This window comes from Monodelphis domestica, chromosome 1 (assembly GCF_027887165.1).
Source record: "Monodelphis domestica isolate mMonDom1 chromosome 1, mMonDom1.pri, whole genome shotgun sequence".
In the NCBI taxonomy this organism is placed as follows: Eukaryota; Metazoa; Chordata; class Mammalia; order Didelphimorphia; family Didelphidae; genus Monodelphis; species Monodelphis domestica.
This window is the reverse complement of record NC_077227.1, coordinates 614,244,576-614,269,601: the sequence shown is the minus strand read 5'-3', so window position 1 is coordinate 614,269,601 and position 25,026 is coordinate 614,244,576. Positions and strand designations below refer to the sequence as shown.

Genomic DNA, 25,026 nt, shown 5'->3' with positions numbered 1-25,026 from the left:
TAAGAGTTGGAAAGGAAGATGGGTAGAGTTCACATTCCAGAAGTCTTTCAATACATTTAAAAACTGGCTAGTATTACCAGATTAAGTTCTTCCATCATTTTCAGCATTAGTACAGAAAAGGGAGTTTACATAATCCTCGACATGGAAGCTATAAGCCCCATGCACAGCTCAACAAGTATCTGAGCACTTACCATGTGCACATTCCGTATCCAATTTTCCTTAGATTTACTGGAATAAATCAATGATCCTCCTAGCATGAGGGTCAAAAAAAAAAACAGTACTTACCAGGGGAAAACAAATTATTGGGGGCAAATTAAAGTGAAAAAATATAAGATCTTTTAAAAATTGTCAAATTTTCAACAATCATTCCATAACAAAAAAAAACGCTCCTAGCATTCTCATTAGCACGAAAATGCCGCAAAAGGCTAAAATTTCAAAAGACCATATTGAATCTTTCATAGTCCCTTTATTTTATTATTTTTCATAGCTTCTCGTCTCTCCTATACTATATGGGAATATTAAATAGACCTAGGGGAAACCATCAAGGGAACAGTTCGAACAATACTGTACACATCACAATGCGCATGGTTGAGAGCCTCTTTCAGAATACAATCCACCACAAACCACCGCACTTTTCTGTTCGGCAAAACATATATTAGGCATCTACTTCGAACAAGGCACTTAATTAGATAAATGTGTCCGCTCTAATGCATTTTACCGTCTACTAGAAAGATACACACCATCATTGCACAGTGTGTGGAGTGCAAGACTCGCGTTTGAATAAAGCCAGCATAACGCCAAGCAAGTAATTTAGTTCCTCTGGGCCAATTCCTAAATTTGTAAAATAAAATCGCCTACCTCACAGGGATACTTTTTAAGTATCAAATGAGCTGATCTCTGTATAGCGCTTGGCAAACCTTAAACCGCTGAATTGTTCTTTATTATCCCACTTGAAATACACACAACCTTAAAGTGCTAAATTTTAAGAAAACCTCATTTCACTGAGAACATATACATAACCTAAAAATGCTATTTTTATCATTATTCCATAGAGAATACACAAACGCAGCCACATGCTACTGCCAGCCTTATGATTACACTCACACCACCAAAGAATTCATGAAGCTCCAAAAAGCAGCTTTCAAGAGGAATGCAGAGAGTCATAGGGGAAAGGGGGAATGTGAAGGGAGAGAGTAGACAGTGGCGTTAATTTCAAAAGGTCCTCCCTTGGGACAATTACAAGGTGTCTGTAAAGAGGAGCGGAAGACCAAAGGAAGCGTGCCAATTTCAAGGGATCGGAGACTGAGGAAAGGGGTTGTGAGGGGGAAGGAAGAGAAAGCCTAGGGCAACGCCAAAAGGGCGCGGAGACTGGTGGGAGGCCCAAGAGGATAGGAAAAACTGAGCTAGAAGAAATGTGGCGGCAAAAAAAAAAGGAATAAGGGGATTTCTTTGGGACTCCCTGCCCGAGACCGAAAGGCAGGGTGGGTGATCTAGGTAATCTAGGTGGAAAGGGCGGCTCCGTTCCACCTGTGCTCACCTTACTGCGGTCGTCCTCCTGCTTCAGCAGCTCAGGAACGGAGGCCATAATGAAGAAGATTGCAGTGGAAAAGAGAAGCTGCGACTGCTGCTCCACTCGCCCCCGCCTCCGCTAAAGTACCTACACTCCGAGGGCCCGTGGCTCCGCCCCTGCCTCTCCACGCCGCTGGACTCCTCCACCATCCCAGCAACGCCCTAGCGAACCGCACGTGGCAGTCTCTAAGGCCTGGCCCGACTACGGGCCCGCCGCCAGCCCACCATTTTGGAGCCGGGCAGAGGAATCCGTTCTAAATCTCAGCTCCTTCCTGCGCATCCTGTCCTAGGCACTGGCCTAGGTTGGAGGGGAGGGGGAGAAAAAAGATGCTATCCGTCCCTCTCCTAAGAGAATTCTGCTTTTCTTTCGGGACGAGCCGCCGAGCGGGATCCACCATTCGTTCCCGAGCCCTAACTCAAGATGGCGACGTGGGGGTGGGGTGGAGTGGTTCGCGTGAAAGGAAAAGGAATCGAGAGCCGAGACTGGCCACATGACCACCCCCCTCCCGCGCCTCGCTTCAGTCTTACAATTTTAAAGGACCACTGCCTACAGAGACGGAAGCATGTGAGGGGAGGAGCGGGGAATGGCAGCCGCAGTGCATGACGGATGCCGCCGCTCCTTCCCGCCAACTTGCAAAGACCGGAGTGATAAAACTACTATTCTCGAGAAGTCTCGCGGGATCTGCAGCCCGCCACAAGACGCCGCAAATAGCTGTCAAGAAGCTGCGGCCTACAAAAGGTACCAAACAGGGTTCTGTTTCCCATCCCCTGCGACGGCATTAAATTGGCTGCACCCTTAGGGTGCACGCAGAGATCCCATTTCCTCCTAGTTCCAGCCCAGGCTCCTTTCCCTGCCTTACGTTTTCTACGTTCTTCCGCTAGCATGCGCACGGGAACGCGCACGTCCAAGGGATTCGCGCCCTCGGCGCCAGATTCCTTCTAGCTACCTCTATGGGCCTGGGCACTATAAATGCTGTCTCATGTTATTTTATGGTCATTATTGTTGTCTTGGGGAAAATACGTGGACCTACTTAGGGGCCGCTTTGGCCTCCCAAGATTGGGGTCTATATATGTAACTGCGGCCATAACGGTGGGGTGGGTACTAAGTAACCTCTCCTGAGTGTGTTTAATAATAACGATGAGTGATATGGAAGTAGGTATCAAGTAATAGCATTTGTATAATCCAATCGAATTGTTTGTGGGCTCTGGGTGGAGGGGAGGAAAAGAAAACGAATCATGTAAAAATGGGAAAATATTTTTAAGATTAAAAAAACTTAAAATTTCATTTAAAATAATAATAGTAATAATAATAACAGCATTCCATATCCTGCCTCCATGCCTTTGCCTATTGGTTCTCCAACATCTGCCTCAGAATATGGCACCCCAAAAAGATCAACTCAGATGCCATCTTTTACAGGAGACTATCTCAACTCAGCATGTTCTCCCTCTTGAAATTACTTTGTAGAAACTGTTGGATCCCTCAAGTAGAAAGTAAAACTCCTTTGAAGACAAAGATTTTCCTTTTTGTCTCTATTCCTAGTGTTGTGTACAGTTCCTTGCTTATTAATAATTGTGACTTTTTTTTTTAACCCCCAGCTTCCCGCTTAGAATCAATACTGTGTGTTGGTTTCAAGGTAAAAGAGCAACAAAGGCTAGGCAGAGATTAACTAAGGGTCATTCAGCTAGAGCAAGATTTGGACCCAGGATCACCTTGCTCTCAATCCACTGAGCCACTTAATAAATGCTTTTTGATAATAAATACCTTTTAATATGACATTTCAAGCTCTGCAAAAGGCATTCCAAATATCTCATTTTATTCTCACAATAAATAACCCTGAGAGATAAATGATAATTTCCCCAAAAAATGACTGGGAGATTTTAAGTGACTTGGCCAGGGTTAAATAGGTAGTATGTGTCTGAGGCTGGATTTTAATTAATTTGAATTCAGGCTTTTCTAATTCCAGGTTCAGATGAGTGATCCACCATACCTGCCTCCTAACTTAAAATAACTGACATAATGCTCTAGCATTTTCAAAGCACTTTATGTAGTAGATGATGTGATTTAAGCATCACCAACTCTGTGAGTGAACTACTAATGGCATTGTTAAAGCCATTTTAAAGGTAAACTTGCTGAGGCTCAAACCAATAGTCACACAGCTAGTTTCAGGAGTAGAATTTAAAACGATTTGTTCCTGATTCCAAGGCCAGTGTGCCTGGCACATGGCAAGCATTATGTAAATATTTTCTTTTTCTTTTTATTATTATTCCACACTGGCATTCTGGTATTGGTACCACTAATATTTTACCAGTTAATTCTTTCACAGTGCATTGCCTCTTAGCTCAGCAAAACATCAAAACCTGCTATGTATAAACTGGGTTTCTATTCCTTATAAATATCACTCCGTTTTATTTCCCATGCCTGGAATGCATTCCCTTCTCACCTACCCCCTTTTTTTCACCAGAACTCTGGTCAGGCACAAATTTATACATGAAATCTTTCCTTATTCCCCCAGTTCCTAGTGCCTTCCACCTGCCAAAAGAATAATCTATTTATTTTGTATATACTTCTGCATTGTCTCTCCTGTTAAATATAAGTTCCTTAAGACTAGGAGTGTTTTTGTTGGGTGGAGTAAGGTATTGGTCTTTCTATCCTAGGATCTAGCCCAGTGCCTCAAACAATAGGCCCTTAATAAATGTTTGTTGACTGATATATATAAAAAAGTATTGACATTTAATTAAAAGATTGGAGATGGAAGACAGTTTAGACCTTAGCTTCCTTATTAGTTCCACTTTGGCTTAAGCTTTATTCAAATGTTTTTGTTTGTTTGCTACTTTATAAAATAAAAAATATGTATCATATAACCTCTGATTCCAGCTTTTGTGCTTTTCCAGCTTCAAAATTTTATGATTCTGTGAGTATTGGAAAAATCATGTCATGTGCTCTAAAGAATCCAGCAACAGCTATTTCTACTAATCCTGAAACTTGCCAAGTGATGATAGAGTACACTCTAGCTATCTGGTTTTTGCACATTTGCAGAGAGTCAAGATAAACTGAATAACCAAATAAATGGTTCCATACCCTGAAAAGTCAAGTGCCAGTTTTGCTAAGTTGGAGTGTAACATGGACAATTACTGGGAAAATATTAAACTGCTTTGTTGAATCTTTCTTTGACTTCTACTTCTGTTAGTCAAAATTCGGATTAATAACATTGCCTTTTCTCCTTCATAGGACATCTCAACAAAACGTATTACCATTTGAAGTAAAAGAGGAAGATTAAATTTAGCGTCTAAAAATGCAGTCTTTATCAAGCATATGTAAGAAGCTTGGAAGATCAAGCAGGTTATTTGTAGAACTAACTCCTTCTATAAGTTTCTCTACTTCATGTTACTTTTGTAGTCAGAAGAAAAAAAATAACTCATATCAAGAAGTTGACCAAAACAGATATTCTAATTTAACACATTCTATTGTGTCAACCAGAGTTTGTTCTCAGACACCAGAATCATTATTGCAAGAAGATGAGTTATTATATGGACCTGTGAGTAAATGCAAGACCCAAGAGCAAGGATCAGGACCAAAAGTTGCCCAAAATACAATCCTTCTCCTCAATCCAGAAAAAAGAAATGGATCAAACACTTTAACTAACTCGATTCCTTTGAAAATACCTCTGCAAAAGAATAAAATGCCTAGTGTTACTCGAATTCTTCAGCAGACCATGACAGAAAGACAAATCTTAATCCTAGAGAGGTGGAAACAGCGAATGATACTGGAGCTGGGAGAAGATGGCTTTGAAAAATATACTTCAGGTAATTCTACTCTACTTCTGTACTAGTTATAATTTTTAAAACAAATAGTGCTAGAGTGCAGCTAAGAGAACCAGTGGATTAGAAGCTGTGTGACCCTGGGCAACTCACTTAATCCCCATTGCTTAGCCTTTACTACTCTTCTGACTTAGAATTGATACTTAGTATTGCTTCTAAGACAGAAGATAATGGGTTTAAAAAAATAGTTCAACAAGACATACTCTAAAAAATTCTATTATGCCAACCAGAATTAGTTCTCAGACACCAGAATCATTGTTGCAAGAAGATGGTTTTTATTCTATTGGACCTGTAAATAAATATGAGGTCCAAGAATAAGAATCAAGACCAAAAGTTGCACAAAATACAATTCTTCCCAATCCAGAAAAAAAGAAATGGATCAAATACTCTGACTCCCCAGTTCCCTTAAAAATACCTTTACAAAAGAATAAAATGCCTAGTAGTAATCGAATCATTCAGCAGACCATGACAGCAAAACAATATCTTCATCCTTTTCCAGGCTACTCTGCACAGTACCTAGAATGTAATAAGTGTTTAATAAATGACTGTGTAACTGTCATTTTCTGCTTGGAGACTTCTAGTACTGATTTCCACCTTAAGCTTCCTGTTTCATTTTGCTGGGAATAAGAAGAATAAATCCATTCCCTCTTCCACATTATTCTCTAAATAGAAAACTATAGTGCTCTTTACCCCAAGTTTAGTTCAATTTGCAGACATTTTTAAGCAGCTACATTATGCCAAGCACTAGAGATACAAAGACAAAAATGTCCCTTTCCAGGAGAAGTTTACATTCTTTTGGAAGAAATACAATAGGAACACAAACAAGTAAATGAAAGAGCAAGAGTCTTAATACCAGAAAATGTGAGAATCAGCAAAAACTTCCAGGAGGTAACATCTGAGATAAGCCTTGAAAAAAGATATTTAGTCAGTTAATAACATTTATTAAGTGCCCACTATATGCCAGGCACTATACTAAGCCTTGGATTTAGAGATAAAATAAATTCCTTTCCCTACTCCACATCTCTCCAGCCCTCTTCCATATAACCAGAGGGGCAGCCTGAGAGAGTGTATGCGGTAGAAGTTGACATCTTATATTCAGTAAAGAACTAACAGTCCAGTTTAACTAAATATAGGATCATTGATTTAGAACCATCTAGTCAAATCCCATTAAATAGATGAAAAAAACTAGCCCAGAAAGGTTCCAAGATCATAAAGTTTGCAAGAGATTCAAATGGTATTTTAAGATAGCTTGTCTTGACTCCAAATCAAGGCTCTTTCTCTTGTTCTATGCTGAGGGATAACAAGAAATTAAGCTCTGTCATGGGACCCTTTCTCTCTATACTTTCTCTTGACATATCCACTCCTGTTCTCATAAACTCCAGTCATGCACAACCAATTACTTGCTGACATTCCACATAGAGATTCCACAAGTATTTCAAAGACAACATAGCCAAAATGGAACTAATTTCCTAAAATATACTTTTCCCAAACTTCTCTTTCTGTCTTGGGCCCCATAATCCTTTCTGTCATCTATTCCAACCTCAAAGTCACCCTTGAATTGCCTTCCCTAACTCCTCACATAGTCAATCAGTTTCCTAAATACCTTTAGTTTTACATTCACTGTATCTCTCACGTTCTTACCCCTCTCTCCATTCACATGACTTCTCATTATCATTTTATCTCCTAGACTTTTGCATTAGCTTCCTAATTAGTCTCTTTCCTTTGAGTCTGTCCCCTCTAATCCATCCTCCACAAAGCTGCCAAATCAGTATTCTTAAAGTACTCACCTGACCATTCCTCTGTCCAAAACTCTAAGTGGTTGCCTAAGATAAAATACAAAATTATCAGCCTGTCATTTAAAACTCCACAAGGTTTTTCCTATCTCATCAATACAGTATTATATTAACTCTACTTTATAAAATCTCTCTTCCAGGCAAATTGACCCTACTTAGCTATGCACAAAATTCCATCTCCCATTGGCTTTGCAAATATGGTCTATCTCCTTATCAGGAATATAATCTCTCCTCAACCCCACCTCTTAGAATGTGGTGGTAATAACAGCTCCTGTCTCACAAAATGGTGAAGATTCAATAAGACAGGGACAGTTAGATGGCTCAGTGGATAAGAAGCACCAGGCCTGAAGTCCAGGGATGACCTGGGTTCAAATTTGAACTCAGACACTTCTTAAGCTGGGAGATCCTGAACAAGTCACTTAACCCCAATTGCTCAGCCCTTATCACTCTTTTGTCCAAGAATTCTAAGACAGAAAGTAAGGATTAAAAAAAAAAAAGAATTAGTTTTGTTTATTTTAAATTCTGGAAGCTAATATTAAAGGCTAACATTTATGGTGATATTTAAGAAACAATTCACTGTATAATGTGCTTCAAGTAATTGTATAAATTGAAATTATTGTAAATAATTTTCCATATACCAGGGAATTCTATTTCAAAGAATTCTGTTTTGAATCTTTTTACAAATATTTTTACTACATCTAGACTTTCATTTTGTCTTCTTTAAAGTGAAATATGAAAGAGGCATAGTGTATAGAGATAACTTTGAACAAAAAGACCTGCATTCAAGTGTCCCACCTTTGACACATACTGCAATATGATCCTAAGCAAGTCATTAAACCAATGCTCTGGCAAATTGCAAAGAAGATGCCAACCTGCATTAGTTAAGGAAGTTTCCTCATCAAAGGAATTCCCTCTTCAAATTAATTAACAAGTCTAGGCCCTATCCCTTAACCTTGTATATGTTTGAATTTTTAGGTCCATAGTTCACATAAGGAAGGTAGGCCTAGTAGTTTCACATGTTAACAGCTCAAGGAGACAGTTGGCCAGTGATGAAGAGAAAGCATTCATCCACAGAACAAAAGCCAAAAATTGAACACATTTACATATTTCATTGTAGAAACAAAAATGCAGGGTTGCTTTAAATATATTCATAGGTTCAATATTTGAAAATAATGTTTGATGATTGTGAACTTCCTTGAGAATAATTTCCTTTTCTTCTTATGTTTCTCCATATTCACCCCTCTGTAAGTATTTGGGTATTTCTCTGTGTCTCTTTCATTCTCCTTGGTTTCACGTTAGCATATACAACTTTGTGTCTCTCCAAGTCTTGTTCTTCATCTGTATTTGTCTCTTTTTTTCTTTTGAAGTTTCTCTGTCTTTTTCTACATCCTTTTCTTGTTCCTGTCTCTTTCAACAAAAAAATTTTTTTTAATTTATTGTCTTTCTTTAGACTTTTATGTTCTCTGTTTTTAACTTTAAAAGTAGATAAGTGAGATGCTTTATCTTATCTCAAAAAAAAAACCCTAAATTAGGTTACTTTTAACTTGTGTGGTTTTGATTTTTTTCTCCAATAGATGATATTGATAGGGAAAAAAAGGCTTCCCTCTCTTATTAAGCAGCACAAACATTTATCTTTTAGTAGAATTGCAAACAGAGGCATAATTCATTGATTTTTTTTCCTTTTTCTTCCTATTTTAACAGCCTCTTATTTTTCCTTTGGATATGTAAATTCACATTATCATAAAATATATGGGTGATTCAGTGGTTTCATCTCTTTAAAAAACTATATGCCATTAAGCAGAGATCTAGTTAGGACTCATTTAAGAATACATAAAAGGGGGGCAGCTGAGTAGCTCAGTGGATTGAGAGTCAGGCCTAGAGGTGGGAGGTCCTAGGCTCAAATATGACCTCAGACACTTCCCAGCTGTTTGACCCTGGACAATCACTTAACCCCCATTACCTAGCCCTTACCACTCTTCTGTGGTAAGGTAAGGGTTTAAATAAATTAATAAATAAATAAATGCTAGTTGACTGATTAATTACAACCATAGGAGGGAGTGTGATATAGGGAGAAATCAGCTGGACTTGGGAGAAAAGAAGATGGATACAAATACTACCTCAAAAACTTACCATTCTTTTGCCTTGGAACCAATACACAGTATTTATTGATTCCAAGATGGAAGGTAAGGGTTTTTTAAAAAAAGAATACATATAAGTTCTTTTCATTATCTTAAAACAATTCAAAAGGATTACAGTTTTGAAAATATTCTTAATCTTCTTTGTTCAGAAACTATTCTAAAGAAATTATTTCTATAATAATTGTGATTTTTAAGTTGTTCAATAAGGTATACTTGTTTTGATTAGGGCTATTTCTTAGTGCCAATTTTGAGATTTTATTTTTTTCTTACTGTTTTATTTTTTCTCTTAGACATCTTTTTGCAAGGGAAACATTTCCATGAAGTATTAGAAGCTATGCTTTCATCACCAGAACAGTTAAAAGAATTAAATGAAAAAACTATTAACTCTGGCTATGTAACAAGTGTCCAGCATGTTCTAAAAGACATCAGTGGAGTAAGAGCTCTAGAAAGTGCAGTTCATCATGAGACTCTTAAGTACCTGGGCCTAATGGACTGTGTAGCTGAATATCGGTAAGTACTACCTTATAGATATCCCTGCAGCTAAAGAAAAATTATATCATATGGATAACATCATCTCCACTTAACATTACCTTTTACTCTAGAGGTTCATTGCTCCCAAGACCCTACTCCTTTTCTCTAGACTTATCTTTACCATGCCTGAAAGTACCATTTATTTAAGGTAGGAGTGAGAGTAATCCATAGCAGGATATTAGTCTGTATTGATCTTTCCTTATTCAAAGCCAAATTGTGGGGTTTTTTTGTGTTTGTTTGTGTTTTTTAAATTTTTAAACCCTTACCTTCCATCTTGGAATCAATACTGTGTTTTGGTTCCAAGGCAGAAGAGTGGTAAGGGCTGGCAATGGGGGTTAAGTGACTTGCCCAGGGTCACACAGCTGGGAAGTGTCTGAGGCCAGATTTTAACCTAGGACCTCCCATCTCTAGGCCTGGCTCTCAATCTCCTGAGCTACCCAGTTGCCCCCCCCCCATTGTTTTTTAATCAAGGTAATACCTCAGTAGCCCTGAGAATAACCGATTCCCTAACCCTTTCTTCCTGTCTGCCAAGCACAATACCATATCTGAAGTAATCTACTGTTCCAATAGGGCCCTGGACTTAGAAAGGCCTAATTTTGATTCTTCCCTCAGACATCTGTTAGCTGTAGCAGTGTAACCAAGAAAATCACATAATCTTTATTTAATAACTCAATTTCCTCATCTACAAAATGGGAATAAGAATAGCACCAAATATAAGGTCATTGTTAGAATCAAATGAGATAATGTAGATAGAGTGCTTTGCAAACCTTAAGCTATATTTGTGTCATTTATTACTCTTGTCCACATCAACTGATTAACACTCTCATTCTGAGACTTTAAAATACTGTAAGGGGAAAATGGGGTTAATTTTAAAAGGGTTGGACTTAATTATTTAAGAGTGTGATCACCAGGAATTTAATTAATTCCAAAGAGATTTTATTTACAATTTATTTACAAAATGTAGAAAGAGTGAAGCAAGAAATCAGAGAGAGGATAAGGTAAGCTATCTAGCCTGGGCAATAAGTAATTTATTTCCGGCCCCTCTAGGCAGGAAGAGTTAGTTTCAGCAGGCCTCTACAAAGCCAAGGAACTGGGAAGTGTCTCTCAAGAGTAGGTCTCTACAAAGGATAGTTTGTTTTTTTTTCCAGAAAAATCCAGCAGTTAAGAGTCACTCACCACATATCAGTCCAGTCAGCAGATTCTTCTGCCCCTCTTCATCAGCCTCAACTTGAAAGTATGAAGAATTCCTCCAGTCTCCACTTCCAAAAAATGAAGAACTGAATCTCACAGGAAGTAACAGCTCCTTTTCAGGACACTTCTTTTGCATCACTTCCTCTGTCTTGCTCTAATTTTACGTCTACCAATCACAGTTGATGCTTTGTTTTAGGACTGCCCAGAAGGCAGTCAGTGGATTCTGATTCGTCATCCACTATCACACATGTGGGTTACAGACCTTCCCCCACTCAGTGTGTGAAATGGGGTATTTGCACCTTTGGTGATTAAATCTAAAAATGGGTAGATCTCCATACTTAACTTTTAAGTACCGTGTTCTAAAAATAGACAGGGGATACAATTTAATCTTCACAATCAGGGAAGAGTTAAATATTTTCATTGTTATGATCAGAGGAGTATTAAATTTAATCTTCACAATACAAATGGTTGGTTTTGCTGGGTGCTAAGAATACAAAAGAACTTGGTTTTCATTGAAAGGAAAGAAAAGACAGTAAAAATTAGTTTCTCATGTCTTTCTTTCCTGTTTTTCTAAGAACAGTACTATGATTTCTTGGCCATAAAAGTCAAGTCTATTTCTGGTTCTTTATTTTGTGACCTGGGCAAAAACCTTGCTACCTACAAAAATTTCCTTGGCTGAATTTTTCACCAAGCCCAAATTCCAGAAAGGTCCTCAAAGATCCATTTCTATAACCTAATAAAACTGCAGTCACTATGCTTTCTTTTTTCAGTCAAAGGTATTGACAGGAGACAAAATAGTACATGCTGGGGTGTAACTTGATGGTAATGAATCTTAAAGAGCAGACAGTATGTCAAGTTGGGTTAATTCAGCAACTTCAGAGACTAAGAGAGACAAGATATTCACTCTTATTGTCTCTAGATTGCCAGTTTCAACCACTTAATAACACTATGCTTCAGTTGCTTCATCTGATTTATATATACTATATAAATATAGTAAACTAATAATTATATATATTTAGTTATTTCAGTGAAATATTAGGAGGATTAGTTAACAAGTCATCAAGAAAACTCCCAAAATCTTATAAAGTTTTACTATATCCATACACTATAGGTGTACTTTAAAATTCTTTTGCACTATCATCATTGTGAATGTGGATATAGAGGAAATTTTATGTAGTAAGTATATTTCAATGTCATGGCAAGGTTATTTTCTGAAAAGTGCTTTGTAAGGCTCTACCATCCAAATCCCAATACAGTAAATGTCAGTATTGACAACAAAAATCACCTTATTATAAGAGTCAATCTTTTAAAGGTGGCATGTTCTGTTTTTATCTATCCTCCACACTATGCCCTACCTTGAGAAACCATTGAAGTATAATGTGGGAATTTTTGAGAAGCACAGCCCCCCCCCCCCCTCAGAGAAAGCTCCCTCTAAACCTCATGATCACATGGTTGTGGGAAAAGCAGAGTGCAACAAGGTGCCCTAACTCCAAAATAACTCTCATTTCAGTGACCCTTTAAAGCAGGAGTCCCCAAACTTTTTACACAGGGGCCAATTCATTGTCCCTCAGACCATTGGAGGATCAGACTATTAAAAAAACTATGAACAAATCTGTATACCGCTGTCTGGGATAGCGGAGGCTGCAGCCCTGGCTGTGATGGGCCTGTCACACCTTGTATAGCTAAATCCAATCTTCACAGAACTTGAGGAAGAACACTAAAACACTTTGAGCATAAAGAGATAAACCAGCAGGGAAAATATTAATAACAGAGGGGGGAAATGGTCTCAAGACGAGGGAAAAGAATACAGGCACCTGTGAATAAATATTGAAGAAGAAAAAAAGGAAAATGAATCAGTAGCTGTTGAAGCAAAGGAACTTATAGATAAACAAGAGAGCATGGAATCACAACAGGATGTTCCTAAATGATTTAAAAGAGAAAGTAGAATAGTGAAAGCAAAATTTAAGGCTAAAATGCACAGTAGAAATAATTGGCAGAACAGAAAAATTTGAATCCAAGTTTGGTGGCAAACCTCTCCAGAGAAACACTAATTGAGAGTCTAAAGTGCACAGAGAAGTAAAGGACAGTATGGAAAAAGAGAAGCAAAAATGCAGTAAAGTTAAAGGAAAACTTGATCTCTATATAAGCAAAACATATTGATCTGTAAGACAAGATATGTAGAGACAATTTAGGCATTATGGATCTCTCAGTAGAGCATGGATTAAAAAAAAAAACAAAAACCTGAACACTGTTATGCAAGAAATAATATGAGAACATTGTCCAGAACTTCTGAACTCAGAAAACAAAAGGCCAATTGAAAGAATCCTCAGATTTCCTCCAGAAAAAAAAAAAAAACTTGTGCTGCAGGCTCTAAGTCACAGTGGTTAAACTTAATTCCAATGATGAAAATTCTTCAAAACACTAATAAAAAAAACTTCAAATATGAAGGAAAGGAAATTCAAATATCATAATATTTCCTCACCCACAAGAAGCCATAGAAGGGAATGAAATAACAGAGTTTTTAATAAGTTTAGTGTCTAATAATTGGAAACAAAGAAGGTATCCTCTGATTGGGGAATGACTAAGAAATTGTAATTCACAAATGTAATGAAGTAATTACTGCCCAAAAGAAACAATGATGAGGAATTTAGAGACCATTGGGAAAACATATGTGTTGATGAAGAGCTAAGTAAGCAAAACCAGGAAAACCATATATGCGAGTCCTACAACAATATAAGTGGAAAGAACAGAAGAGGGGAAAAAAGAACTAAGTGCCAAGTGAACTAAATTTAAATGATCAAGCTTGACCCAGAAAAAAAGAGGATAAAATGCATTGCCCTCTCTTCTTTGCAGAGCTTAGAAACAATGGGAATAGTGCTATGAATGTTACATTTACTTGACCCTTTGATTTTGATGAACTGCTTTTTCTCTATTTTTTAATAATTTGTTACAAAGGGTGGCACATTATATAAGGGAAGTAGGGAAGAATATGTTTGGAAATGAAGGTGATAGAAAAAGAAAAGCTGTCAAAAAACTGTTAAGGAACCATGGTATACTGTAAATGGTCAGGGTAAAACAAGAACACTGAATTTTGGGAGATCCCACCCTTTTTTAAGTTTATTTTTTTACTTAGAACTTAATAAATACCAAATAAAATAGGCATTTCCTTATCTGTAGTTGAATAAAAAAAAGGAGACTGTACTAGGAACTGCAGATCTTGTTTATGTACACCTTGCTTTTCTTTTTTATAATAAATTCAACATGTAGCTTCCAAAGCTGTCCTGCATATCAATTATTTTTTCTGTCTTCCTTTTCTGTGCATTTTTTTAAAATGCTTTAATGATTCTATTTTCCCTTTATTATTTTTCTAAACAATGTTCTTCTGTATACAATGACTACCATAACATAAAAAGAAAGAGCAAAAAAAACCCCCAAAACTAAATGCTGTGTAAATAGAATAACTAAGCTTGATCCAGAAGAATAGAATTGAGACTGTACCTCCCTTCTTTGCAGAGGTGGAGGGCTATGAGTATGAAGTATCGCCTATACTGTCCTATTTAGTTGAAGTATTTACTTTTACAGAATTGCCTTTTCCCCCATTTTATTCTTTGAGCTAAAAAACAGTTATAAGCATGTATTTTCTCTCCTTTTACTTCCTTCCAGTGGGAAAAATAATAAAATGAAAAATAAAATCTTCATAATAAATGTGCTTCATCCAGCAAGACAAATTCTTACATTTGGCAAAGTTTTTCATATTAGGGAACTCACTCTGCAAGTAGTACATGGTAATAATAGCTAGCAAGTTTGCAAAGTCCTTTACAAAGATCTCATTTTATCCTCATAACAAACCTGGAAAATAGATGCTATTATTTTTCCCATTTTATAGATGAGGCACAGAGGGGTCAAATAATTTGTCCAGGATCACATGGCTAGGGGGTATCAGAGGAAGGATTTGCACTTGTGTCTTCCTGACTCCAGGGTTAGGTGTACTTCAAGCTGTGTCCTTAAATGTTGATATTCAATGATGGACTTTTTCTCTGGTTTCAGACAAGAAGTGTTTGGCATCATTTTTAGTTTTTAATAATAGAAGACTTAGTTTTCTAATTATTCATTCTAATAACATCTGAAGTAGACTATGATGACTGACCTCTATTGGGTACTTTGATGTTTATCAAGTACTTTATTTATGTTATTTCATTTGATTTTAATGACAACCCTGAGAAGGAGATATATTCCAGGTATGATTATCTCCATTTTACAGATGAGAAAATTGAAGGACAGAATTTGATATACCAGCAGTCACACAGCTATTAAGTATACAGGTAATGTGTCAAGCATAGATATATGTAGTCTTTTTTCTTTCACCCTTTATGTAAAAATGAGGTCACATAAAAGTAAAGAAACCAGAAATAAAAGAATATGTTCAGAGTTAAAAGAAGTTAGAGAACTTAACTGAGCAGATGTCATTACTGTAGCTAGTACTCACATGTGGCCCCCCCCCCCCCCCCCCCCCCCCCCCGCCTGAGGTACTCACCATTGCACCATGGGAAGCAAATTACATTGTATGCCCTGAAAGACAGCAGCTAATAATTACTTTGAATTAGCGTGTCAAGGAAAGGTTAAAGAGCTTCTTACTGAGAAAAAAGAGCTAACAAAGTTATTATTAGCAGTAGTGTCTTTCTTCTCCTAAAAGGATTAAAAACCCAAGGGAGAGTCTTTTAAAATGGAATGCACCTTGCTGTGAAGAATTGAGACAGACTCTTAGAATGTCCTGAGTAATACTCAGCAAAGGGCGTAAGTGAGGGACTTTTGCCAATATTGTTCTCACTTAGGAACCAAAACCTGAAAGTCAGGCTTCTCTATTGTTTTCATTGTAGGGGTAAGCTGTGTGTGATTGATTGGAAGACTTCAGAAAAGCCAAAACCATTTATCCGGAACACATTTGACAACCCTTTACAAGTGGTAGCATATGTTGGAGCCATAAACCATGATGCCAACTATAACTTTGAGGTCAGTCCTTTGACCTGTATTATAAACTTTGCTTGGTATTTATTTAACGGCTTTGCTTCATTTGTGCTTTATTTCTTCCATCTTTGTGGTCCTTATGCCTAATCTGTTTCTTGCCCCACCATCAATCTGAAAAGGATTTTCTTTCTTTCCTCTTTCTCTCTGGACTTGTCTGCTTAGCGTCTTCCATTCCAGTTCATCAAGAATGTATTACTTTCTGCCTGTGACATTTCAAGGCCACCCCATTTCCTTTATGGTAGTTGCATAGCTTGGTGCAGAGTCTTATGCCAAATACATCTTGGGTGAACATGATTGCTTTACTCTGAGCATAAGTTTTTTGACCTGGAAACTAAGGAAAATATACTAGAATTCTAGGCCTATCTTAAAACTTGCTGAAAGTATCCTATGTTTTTTTGTTTGTTTTCAGGTTCAGTGTGGCTTAATTGTGGTGGCTTACAAGAATGGATCCCCTGCTCACACACATTTCATGGACTCAGACCTCTGTTCTCAATACTGGTCCAAGTGGTTACTTCGACTAGAAAAATATACAGAAAAAGAAAAGAACCAAACTACTGAGAACCCAAAATAGGATATAGGATAGCATACATGGCCAGTTTACCCTTTCTCACAGTTTAGGAAAAAAGATTCTTTAGTCCTTCAGTGAGTCCATGACCTTGTTGATAGGGGTACTTTCTTCATCATTCACCCTTTGCTATCTAATGAAATCTAGAAGAGGTGATGTTTAAATGTTGAATTTTTTTTTTTATGTGAATAATGGCTCCAACAAAGGGATCATTGATTTTTAGTTGTGAAAACATGGGCACTCCAGTCATTTCACTGCAACTAAAATGAATGAAAATCTAGAAGACTTTTTAGTTGAAGAGCTGGCCATCATTATGAGAAAAACCAGCTGTATCATTTAGTCTTGTGTTAATGTAGCCATCATCATTTCCCTGAAAATGAGGAAAACAGATTGAACAAAGGCTCTAGTTGATCTTGGACTATGTTGTAAAATTTTTTATGTTATTTGCATTCTGAGCACCGAAGGATTATATCCTTATTTGCTCCAAGTGTAAGAGCTCGAGAAGTTTTTATTGATAGAATTTAGTGAACAAAGTCTATGCCTAGGTAACATTTGTATTTTTCCTAACTACAAATGAACAAAAATAAAACTTGTGATTTGTGGCCTATGTGTGATCTGTTATATGTGTATGCATGCCTGTGTACAAATGTATGTGCGCACTATACGTGTGTGAATAGATTATACATGTGTACATGTGTATGTACATATACATATTATATAGACTTCATTGTATTCACTAGTGAATCACCAGGGCTTAGCACAACCCATACATACCTTCTCATTCTATATAACTCCTATCCACCAATCAATCAATAAACATTTATTAAGCACCTACCATATGCCAGGCACTGTGCTAAGTGCTTGAGACACAAAAGAGGCAAAAAACAGCTTACAACAGGATGAGGGAGACAACGTGCAAATATATACAAAGCAAGTGAGGTGTAGGATAAATAGAAAAAAATTAACAGAGGGAAGGTATTAGAATTAAGAGGGACTGAGAAAGGCTTCCTGTAAACGACAGGATTTTATGTTGGGACTGCCAAAATAGTCAATAGATGGAGTTGAAGTGGGGGGAGAGCATACCAGGCATGAGGGATAGCCAGAGAAAATGCCTGGGTCCAAGAGAAGGAGTGACTTGTTCAGGGAACAGCCAGGAGGCCAGTGTCCCTAATTCATTTATAATTCCTCCATAGAATTTAGAGAGTATCTACCCAGTGTACTGGAGGCCTTTTAACTTTTTGATAAATAATACATCCTGGAAAAAGTACCAGAAAGGCCACTGATTGGGGCAGCTGGATGGCTCAGTGAATTGAGAGTCAGGCCTAGAGATGGGAGGTCCTGGGTTCAAATGTGGTCTCAGATACTTTCTTATGTGACCCTGGGCAAGTCACTTAACCCCCATTGCCTAGCCCTTACCTCTCTTCTGCCTTGGAACCAACACTCAGTATTAAGTCTAAAATGAAAGGTAAGGGTTAAAAAAGAAAGGCTACTGGCAGCCCAGAGTCTGAAAGTCATGGATTCAAATGTGATCTTGGCTATTTCCTAGTTGTGTGACCCTGGGCAAGTCACTTAACCCCACTTTCCTTTACAATTTACTGCTCTTCTGCCTTGGAACCAATACTTCATATCGATTCTACAACAGGAGATAAGGGTTGTTTTTCTTTTTTTAATTAAAAACGTTAACATTTTAAAAGGCCTTAAGAAAATCTAAATAGCAACTGTGCCTCATCTTTTTGGGGCAAGGCTAGTATTTTTGTTTATAAATCACTTTTGCAAACATTTTATGTAGTAGTCCAGCCCATATGTATAATTAAGAGGCAAGGATTGTGTGTGGGCACATGGCCATTCTGCGCATGGCAATGAACTCTGTTCCCAGCATGGCTAAGGTTAGGGCGCGAAACCTTGCTTCCCTTTATCTCACTCACCTGAGGACAGAACTCCACCTTCACCTTGTCGTAATTTGCAATTATCCAATGGCAATATACTATGTAACTCATCAATATGTATTGAGTACATTTGCAATTCAAAGAGATTAAATAGGGAGCCGTGGCCATCTCTCTCTCTCTCTCTCTCTCTCTCTCTCTCTCTCTCTCTCTCTCTCTCTCTCTCTCTCTCTCTCTCTCTCTCTCTCGGACAATCTTACCGGATTGGCGAGCACTGTCTTTCCACCTTTCTCCTCTCTATCTCTACCTGAGACCTGGCCTTTGGCCAGGTGTCTCTTTCTTTTCCAATGCTAATACCTAGCATTCTCTAATTCTTCCTATTATTCCCTATTCATTTTCCTAGCTGAGCTATATCATCCTCTGATCGGTGAAGTGTTAAATTAGGATCTTTGGACAGGAAATAGCCTTCCAATGACGTCCATTGATCGGGGCCTGGCTGCGGCTTCAAGATATTAATAACTGATCTCTGACTCATTTCTGACATCTCGAACTTGGCTCCCTCACGCCCTTCGCGGTATCCAGAACTTCTATCCTTTTTCTATCTTCCTACCTTGTGGCTTCTCGCGGGTTCGGGAAGCTTTATTTTAATAGGTACAAAATCAGAAACTAGATAGACATCCCTTGGCCTGAATAGTTCAAATCACTGAAATTGAAATGCCAGCTAAAGTGAGGTCACCAAAAATATGAGCAGGTTGATCCAAGATCCTATTAAAACTTTGCTTCTTAGATTTCTAAAACTACACCCAGAAGGAAATAAATTGTTCTGTGGGCTTCATCATAAACTTACCCTTAAATACCATCATTTAATTATCCATATACAGTCCTGCAAGTTATAATCCTAGCAACTCTCTGAGGCTTAATGGCGGTAGACTGAATTCTTTGAAATGTGAGAACTTCATGAAATAACCTCTGCAAAAAAAAAAAAGACCTAGGAAGAAGATAAAATTCTCTTTCCAAAGCTTTTAGAAAACCATTCCTACAAAACTCTATAACTTTTATGGAAATGGAATTTCTATACAGATACAGATTTTTTTTTTAGAGTTGGCACCTCCATGCCATTGATTTCAGACATGGCCTCCTCCTGTGAGGGTAGAAAGCCACCGTTAAAAAGGCTTAGGAATGGGTCATCTGTGGCATGAGGAACTGTATTTCTAGTTTTTAAACAGACTTTCCGCTAGGTCCGTTGGCCAGGCTTCTGTTAGCTTGCACGGCTTTATTTTTATTTTATTTTTAAACCCTTACCTTCCATCTTTGAATCAATACTATGTATTGGCTCCAAGGCAGAAGAGTAGTAAGGGCTAGGCAATGGGGGTCAAGTGACTTGCCCAGGGTCACAGCTGGGAAGTGTCTAGGCCATATTTGAACCTAGGACCTCCCATCTCTAGGTCTGGTTCTCAATCCACTGAACTACCGAGCTGCCCCACATGGCTTTATTTAAATCTTACTTTACGTCCTCTCCAGTACTCTCCCTCTCCTCCCCTGGAATAGCACCCGGAGCAAACATCCCTGGGAGAGTTCCCACTGCCCTTTAAAACCTTCCTGTGAGTCCTATCGAGCCACTTCAGGCCAAACAGCCAGCCTCCATATCTCCCCCATCAGTCTGTACTGGCCATCTTGCCATCCACCTCCTCTTCCTCTTGTGCTCTGGGCTTAGCAATCAAGTCAATATTTCTTTACTGTTGTTGTTCTTCATTTGATTTTCCTATGGATCAACCCAACATGGGTGTTCATCCCCAGGAGATTCTTTGCCTGCCCCTGTATAGAATGAGCTGTCTCAGGGACAGTGAGGTGGCTCAGGGCCTAGGCAGGAGGTGGTCTGGGGTCAAATCTGGCCTGAGGCAAGTCCTAGCTCTGTTTCTCAGGCCCAAGTCATTGCTGGAGCACCCTGGGCAAGTTACTTCACCCTGTTGGCCTCAGTTTCCTTGCCAAGAAAACCTCCCTTGGCATTCAGTGTCTCTAGAGCCCAAAGCTCCCTCCTGACTAAGCAGGAGCCCCATGAGGAGCAGAGGAGAGCCGAGGAACGAGCTATCTTCTACAGTAGTCTGAGATGGGATTCTGAGAAAATGAAAACCTTGTGCCAATTAGAGGTTAACAGCAGGAGTTTAAAGAGAAAAGACCAATTAGCTAAATGAAATTTAAAATGTAATTCTTACCCTACTGCTTGGGGCTAAGCCATGAAGCTTACCTGCAGAAGCCAGTGATGGGACATCAACAAGGGAAGGTCAGAGGACAGATTTTTGGAGGGCCCCAGAGCCTTCATTAATAAGGCCTGGTACCCAGTCGCAGAGGCCCCAAAATAGACTTTCCATACATGCTTAGATCATGCAATATACTTCAATCAGTAGGTCCCGACATTACTCTTCTTTCAGAAAAGGGGACTTAGATAAGCTCCTGCTTATGCTCTTAAAGCAATGCTGTGACATGGGCTAATAATGACTTAGCCAAGGTCTCACACACAGCTGCAGAGGAATGAAGCTGGGTCTTCCTATTCGAGGTCCCTCGCTCGGTCTACCATACCCCACCTGACTGACAAGGGCCATTGTCAAAAATGTGTTTAAAAGTCAGTCAATAAACATGGAGAGCTGACTCAGTGCCAGGCACTGTGCTATGTGCTGGGGATACAAAAAGAGATCAAAGACAGCCTCTGCCTGAGTTTACAGACCAGTGGAGAAGACTACATTCTGACAACAATGAGGTGCTACCTCTATACAGGATAAATGGGAAATAACAGAGGGAAGGCCCTAGAACTCAGCAGGATTGGAAAGGCTGCCTGTAGAAGGTGAGATGTTAGTTGGGACTTTAAGCACACCAGGGCATCCAGAAGGCAGAGATGAGGAGGGGTGGCTTTCCTGCCATCTGACACAACCAGAGAAAAATGCCCGGATCCAGGAGGTTGAAATCCCTCGTGTGAAGAACGGCAAAGAGGCCAGCACTGCCCGATGGGAGAGAACCTGCTCTGATTGGATGGCCAAAGCCAAAAAAGATAAACTTCTTAAATTTTAGATCTAGAAACACCCACTTTCTAAAATAAATAATCACTGGATGAAAAATGTCAAAGACTCACATGTGCCATCTTGTGGTGAAATAAACACAATGTAGGTTAAGGAATGGTTATTAACAAAGAAATATCAGTATGCTGTCCAGAATTCCGACATTTATTCTATCATTCATTTATTCATTCATTTTCATGAAGGTAAAGATTTTCTGAATTGGCCTAAATTCGTCGTAGGAGCTCCTATGATCTATTTCCCATCTTCAAGCAGTAGTCTCTAGCTTTGATCTAACCTTTTTTGGCAATTATCCCCCAGCCACTTGGGAAATGCCATTGAGTATCAGAACCACAAGAAGTCTCCAAAGTCATCTAGACATCTACACCCTTTCTTCTCCCAAAATAAATGAGGAAATTGAAGCACAGAAAGTGAAAGAACACTGCATTTGGAATTGGTCAGGATTCAAAACCTGACTTAGGGCAAATCCCTTCCAACCACCTCCCTCCCCTGGAGGAGCATCCCCTTGGAAGTGCAGCCCAAAACAGGTGAAAAATGTATCCAGAAAATATTTAACAAGATATAGTACAACATAGAGAATGTTAATTTGTAGTTTTCTGAACCAATATTTAGCCCACAGGGATCCTCCTCTATGGTTTAGTGGCCTCTGTGTCTATTTGAGTTTGAGATATAACCCTGAACTCAAATCATTGATTCAGAAGTGTAGGAAAGGTAAACTAAGAGTTAAAACCAATCCAGACCCACAAACACTCATTAAGCACAAAAAGAAAATGAAAAAGTGCCCTCAAGGACTTTACTGGGGAGATGGCCTGCCCCTCTCCCAATGCACATCCACAACAATTCTTCAACTTAACAGTCTTGGAGACTTGCTAGCTGGTCCTTAAGAGCTGATATTTGAACCCTTCTCCCTTCTCTGAGCACAACATGGAAATAGGGAATTATGTACATGATCATTTGAGGGAGATCAAGAACAACAACAATTAAGGACATTAGGAAGGTCTTTCCATCAGAGATGACATCTGAGCTGAGCCTTAAAAGAAATGAGAAATTCCAGGAAGAAGAAATGAGAAGGGAGTGCGTTCCAGGGAAGTAGGACAATCTGTTCCAAGGCACCAAGGCAAAAGAAAGATGGAACATTCAGTATTGACGAGGGCAAATAAGACAGTTTGACCAGGTCACAGGTAGCAGGAAGGGAAACAATATGCAATAATCCTAAAGAGTGGGCTGGATCCAAGTTGCAAAAGACTTGAAATTCCAAACTAAAGAGTTTCTTTTTCATCCTAGAAGTAAGAGGAGAACCCTGATGGTTACCAAGCATTATTAAGCACTTAGTATGTGCTAGGCACCCTGCTAGACCCTGGGAATACAAAGGCAAAGACAAGGAGCATGTATTCTTTTTAAAATTTTTAAATTGTTTGAGTTTTTTTTTTAAAACAGCAAAATTTTACCTTAGATGAGATAGACTTTTACCACAACAATAATGACAAGCATTTATCAATTGCCTATAATATAATATATGATAAGAGCTACAAAGGCAAAAAAAAAAAGGTCCCTCATCTCAAGGAACTCTTTCTACTGAGGAAGACGATATATATTTTCATGAAAAACTTATATAAACTGTCAACGTGGAAATCTAGAGATCCCCAGTTTATTTAGTTTGAGTGTAGAAACCCCAGGTTTTGACCTTGTCACAGGAGAGTTTCCCCCTGAGGGAAGGTCCCACTTCACCAGACAAATGGACATCCACTTCAGCTTTGGCCCAGTAGGTAACACATCAGCATCAGTATCACAAGCTGAAGGTCCAGAGTTCAATGTGATATACTGGGAAAGGCTTCTGGAGACAAAAGAATTACTTGACTTCGGATGGGGTCTACCTCCCACCTGGGGGATTTCTAGATTTCCACGTTGACAAAACATACAAGATATACAGGATAAATGAAAGGTAACTTCAATTATGCAATCATGCAAAAATATGTCCATACCAACCATACTGAAAAAAAAAAAGCAAGAAGAATAAAGGGAAAAAATTATACTTCAATTTGTACAAAAAGTTCCTCATTATCTTGGTAAGTAAATAGCATTTTTTTTCCATAATGAATCCTTTGGAATTATCTTGAATCATTATATTAATCAGAATAACGAAATCTCTTACAAGTGATCATTATTTCAACATTGCTATTACTGTGTACAATGATCTCCAGATTCTTCACACTTCACTTTGCATCAGTTCATATAGGTCACACCACATTTTTCTGAAACCACCCCCATGGTGCTTCATCAGAATCACGTGCCACTACATGTTCAGCCATTCCCCCATGTATGGGCATCCCTTTGATTTCCAATTCTTTGCCAGCACAAAAAGAGCTGATATAATACTTTTATATATATATATATATATATATATATATATATATATATCCTTTCCTTTTTCTTTGATCTCTTTGAGGTACAAATCTAGTAGTGGGCATTGCTTGCTCAAAGGGAATGCCCAGTTTTATATCCACTTGAGCAGAGGTCCAAATTGTTCTGCAGAATAATTGTATCAGTTTTCAATGGTATTAGCAAAGTATTAGTATATCTATTTTTCCCCATCCCCTCCTGCATTTGCCATTTCTGATAGGTGTGAAGTGGTACCTTAGAGTTGTTTTAATTTTTGTTTCTCTAATTAATGGTAATTCAGAGCATTTTTCCATATGATTATAAATAGCTTTGATTTCTTCTTCTGAAAACTGCTTATTCATATCCTTTGACTATTATATCAATTGGGGAATGGGTTCTATTTTTATAAGTTTGACTCAGTTCTCTATATTTTTGAGAATAAGAATTTTATTAGGGAAATGTGTTTAAAAATTTTTGTTTACAACATTTCATTGTTTGGGAAACTAATTTCCCTGATTATCTCTTTTAATTAAGTCTATTTTTATTTTGCTTTGAATGAGATCAGGATTGCTATCCAGGCTTTTTTTTTTTTAACTTCTGCTAAAGCATATTAGATTCTGTTCTAGCTTTTTATTTTAATTCAGTGTGTCTTTCTGTTTCAAGTGTGTTTCTTGTAAACAAGCTATTTTAGATTCTTGTTTCTAATCCATTTTGCTAGCTACTTCTGTTTCAGAGGTGAGTTTATCTCATTCACATTCACAGTTATGATTATTGTGTATTTTCCACCAACCCTTTTTCCTCTGATTATTCTCCTCTTTTAATTCTGACCCTCCACAAGTTTTGCTCAGACCACTGCCTCCCTTGATCTATTCTCCCTTTTATCATTCCAACCCCTACTTTATCTTATCTATTACCCTAATGAGTAAGATAAATTTCCTTACCCAAATGAGCATATATGTTTATTCTTAACTTTTTGAAGCAATTCTGGTGAAATTCAAGCATTGCCCATTACCATACCCTACTTTCCCCTCCACAGTAAAAAAAAAAAAAAACTCTTCCTTGTAA

General features: G+C 38.2%; 2 protein-coding genes across 7 annotated transcripts in view; one reads left to right on the top strand and one right to left on the bottom strand.

The window, feature by feature from the left end:
• The window catches only part of SNX5 (sorting nexin 5), a 42,358-nt gene extending 40,347 nt beyond the window's left edge, over window positions 1-2,011 (bottom strand). For 2 of the 3 annotated variants that reach the window (XM_056813853.1, XM_007476650.3), the window contains exons 1-2: window positions 1,538-1,935; window positions 192-250 (exon numbers count right to left, since the gene is read on the bottom strand). Coding sequence is in view for 2 of the 3 variants with exons in the window: in XM_007476650.3 (XP_007476712.1) it covers window positions 192-194 (3 nt within the window). In the remaining variant the exon portion in view is untranslated. Of the gene's footprint in view, window positions 1-191; window positions 251-1,537 lie in introns of all 3 variants that reach the window. The other variant, XM_007476649.3, reaches the window with a different exon arrangement.
• Window positions 2,012-2,038: 27 nt separating this feature from the next.
• Window positions 2,039-17,238, top strand: MGME1 (mitochondrial genome maintenance exonuclease 1). Of its 4 annotated transcripts, none has more exons than XM_016427649.2 (5): window positions 2,170-2,308; window positions 4,799-5,373; window positions 9,610-9,829; window positions 15,919-16,051; window positions 16,476-17,238. In XM_016427649.2, the coding sequence occupies exons 2-5, from the start codon at window positions 4,863-4,865 to the stop codon at window positions 16,635-16,637; spliced, it is 1,026 nt and encodes a 341-aa protein (XP_016283135.2). In that variant the 5' UTR covers window positions 2,170-2,308; window positions 4,799-4,862; the 3' UTR covers window positions 16,638-17,238. The 4 variants fall into 4 exon arrangements, with proteins under 4 accessions (XP_056669834.1, XP_016283135.2, XP_056669833.1 ...); XM_056813854.1 differs by lacking the exon at window positions 2,170-2,308 and adding an exon at window positions 2,512-2,722; XM_056813856.1 differs by lacking the exon at window positions 4,799-5,373 and having other exon boundaries at window positions 2,039-2,308.
• The last annotated feature ends 7,788 nt before the right edge of the window (window positions 17,239-25,026 follow it).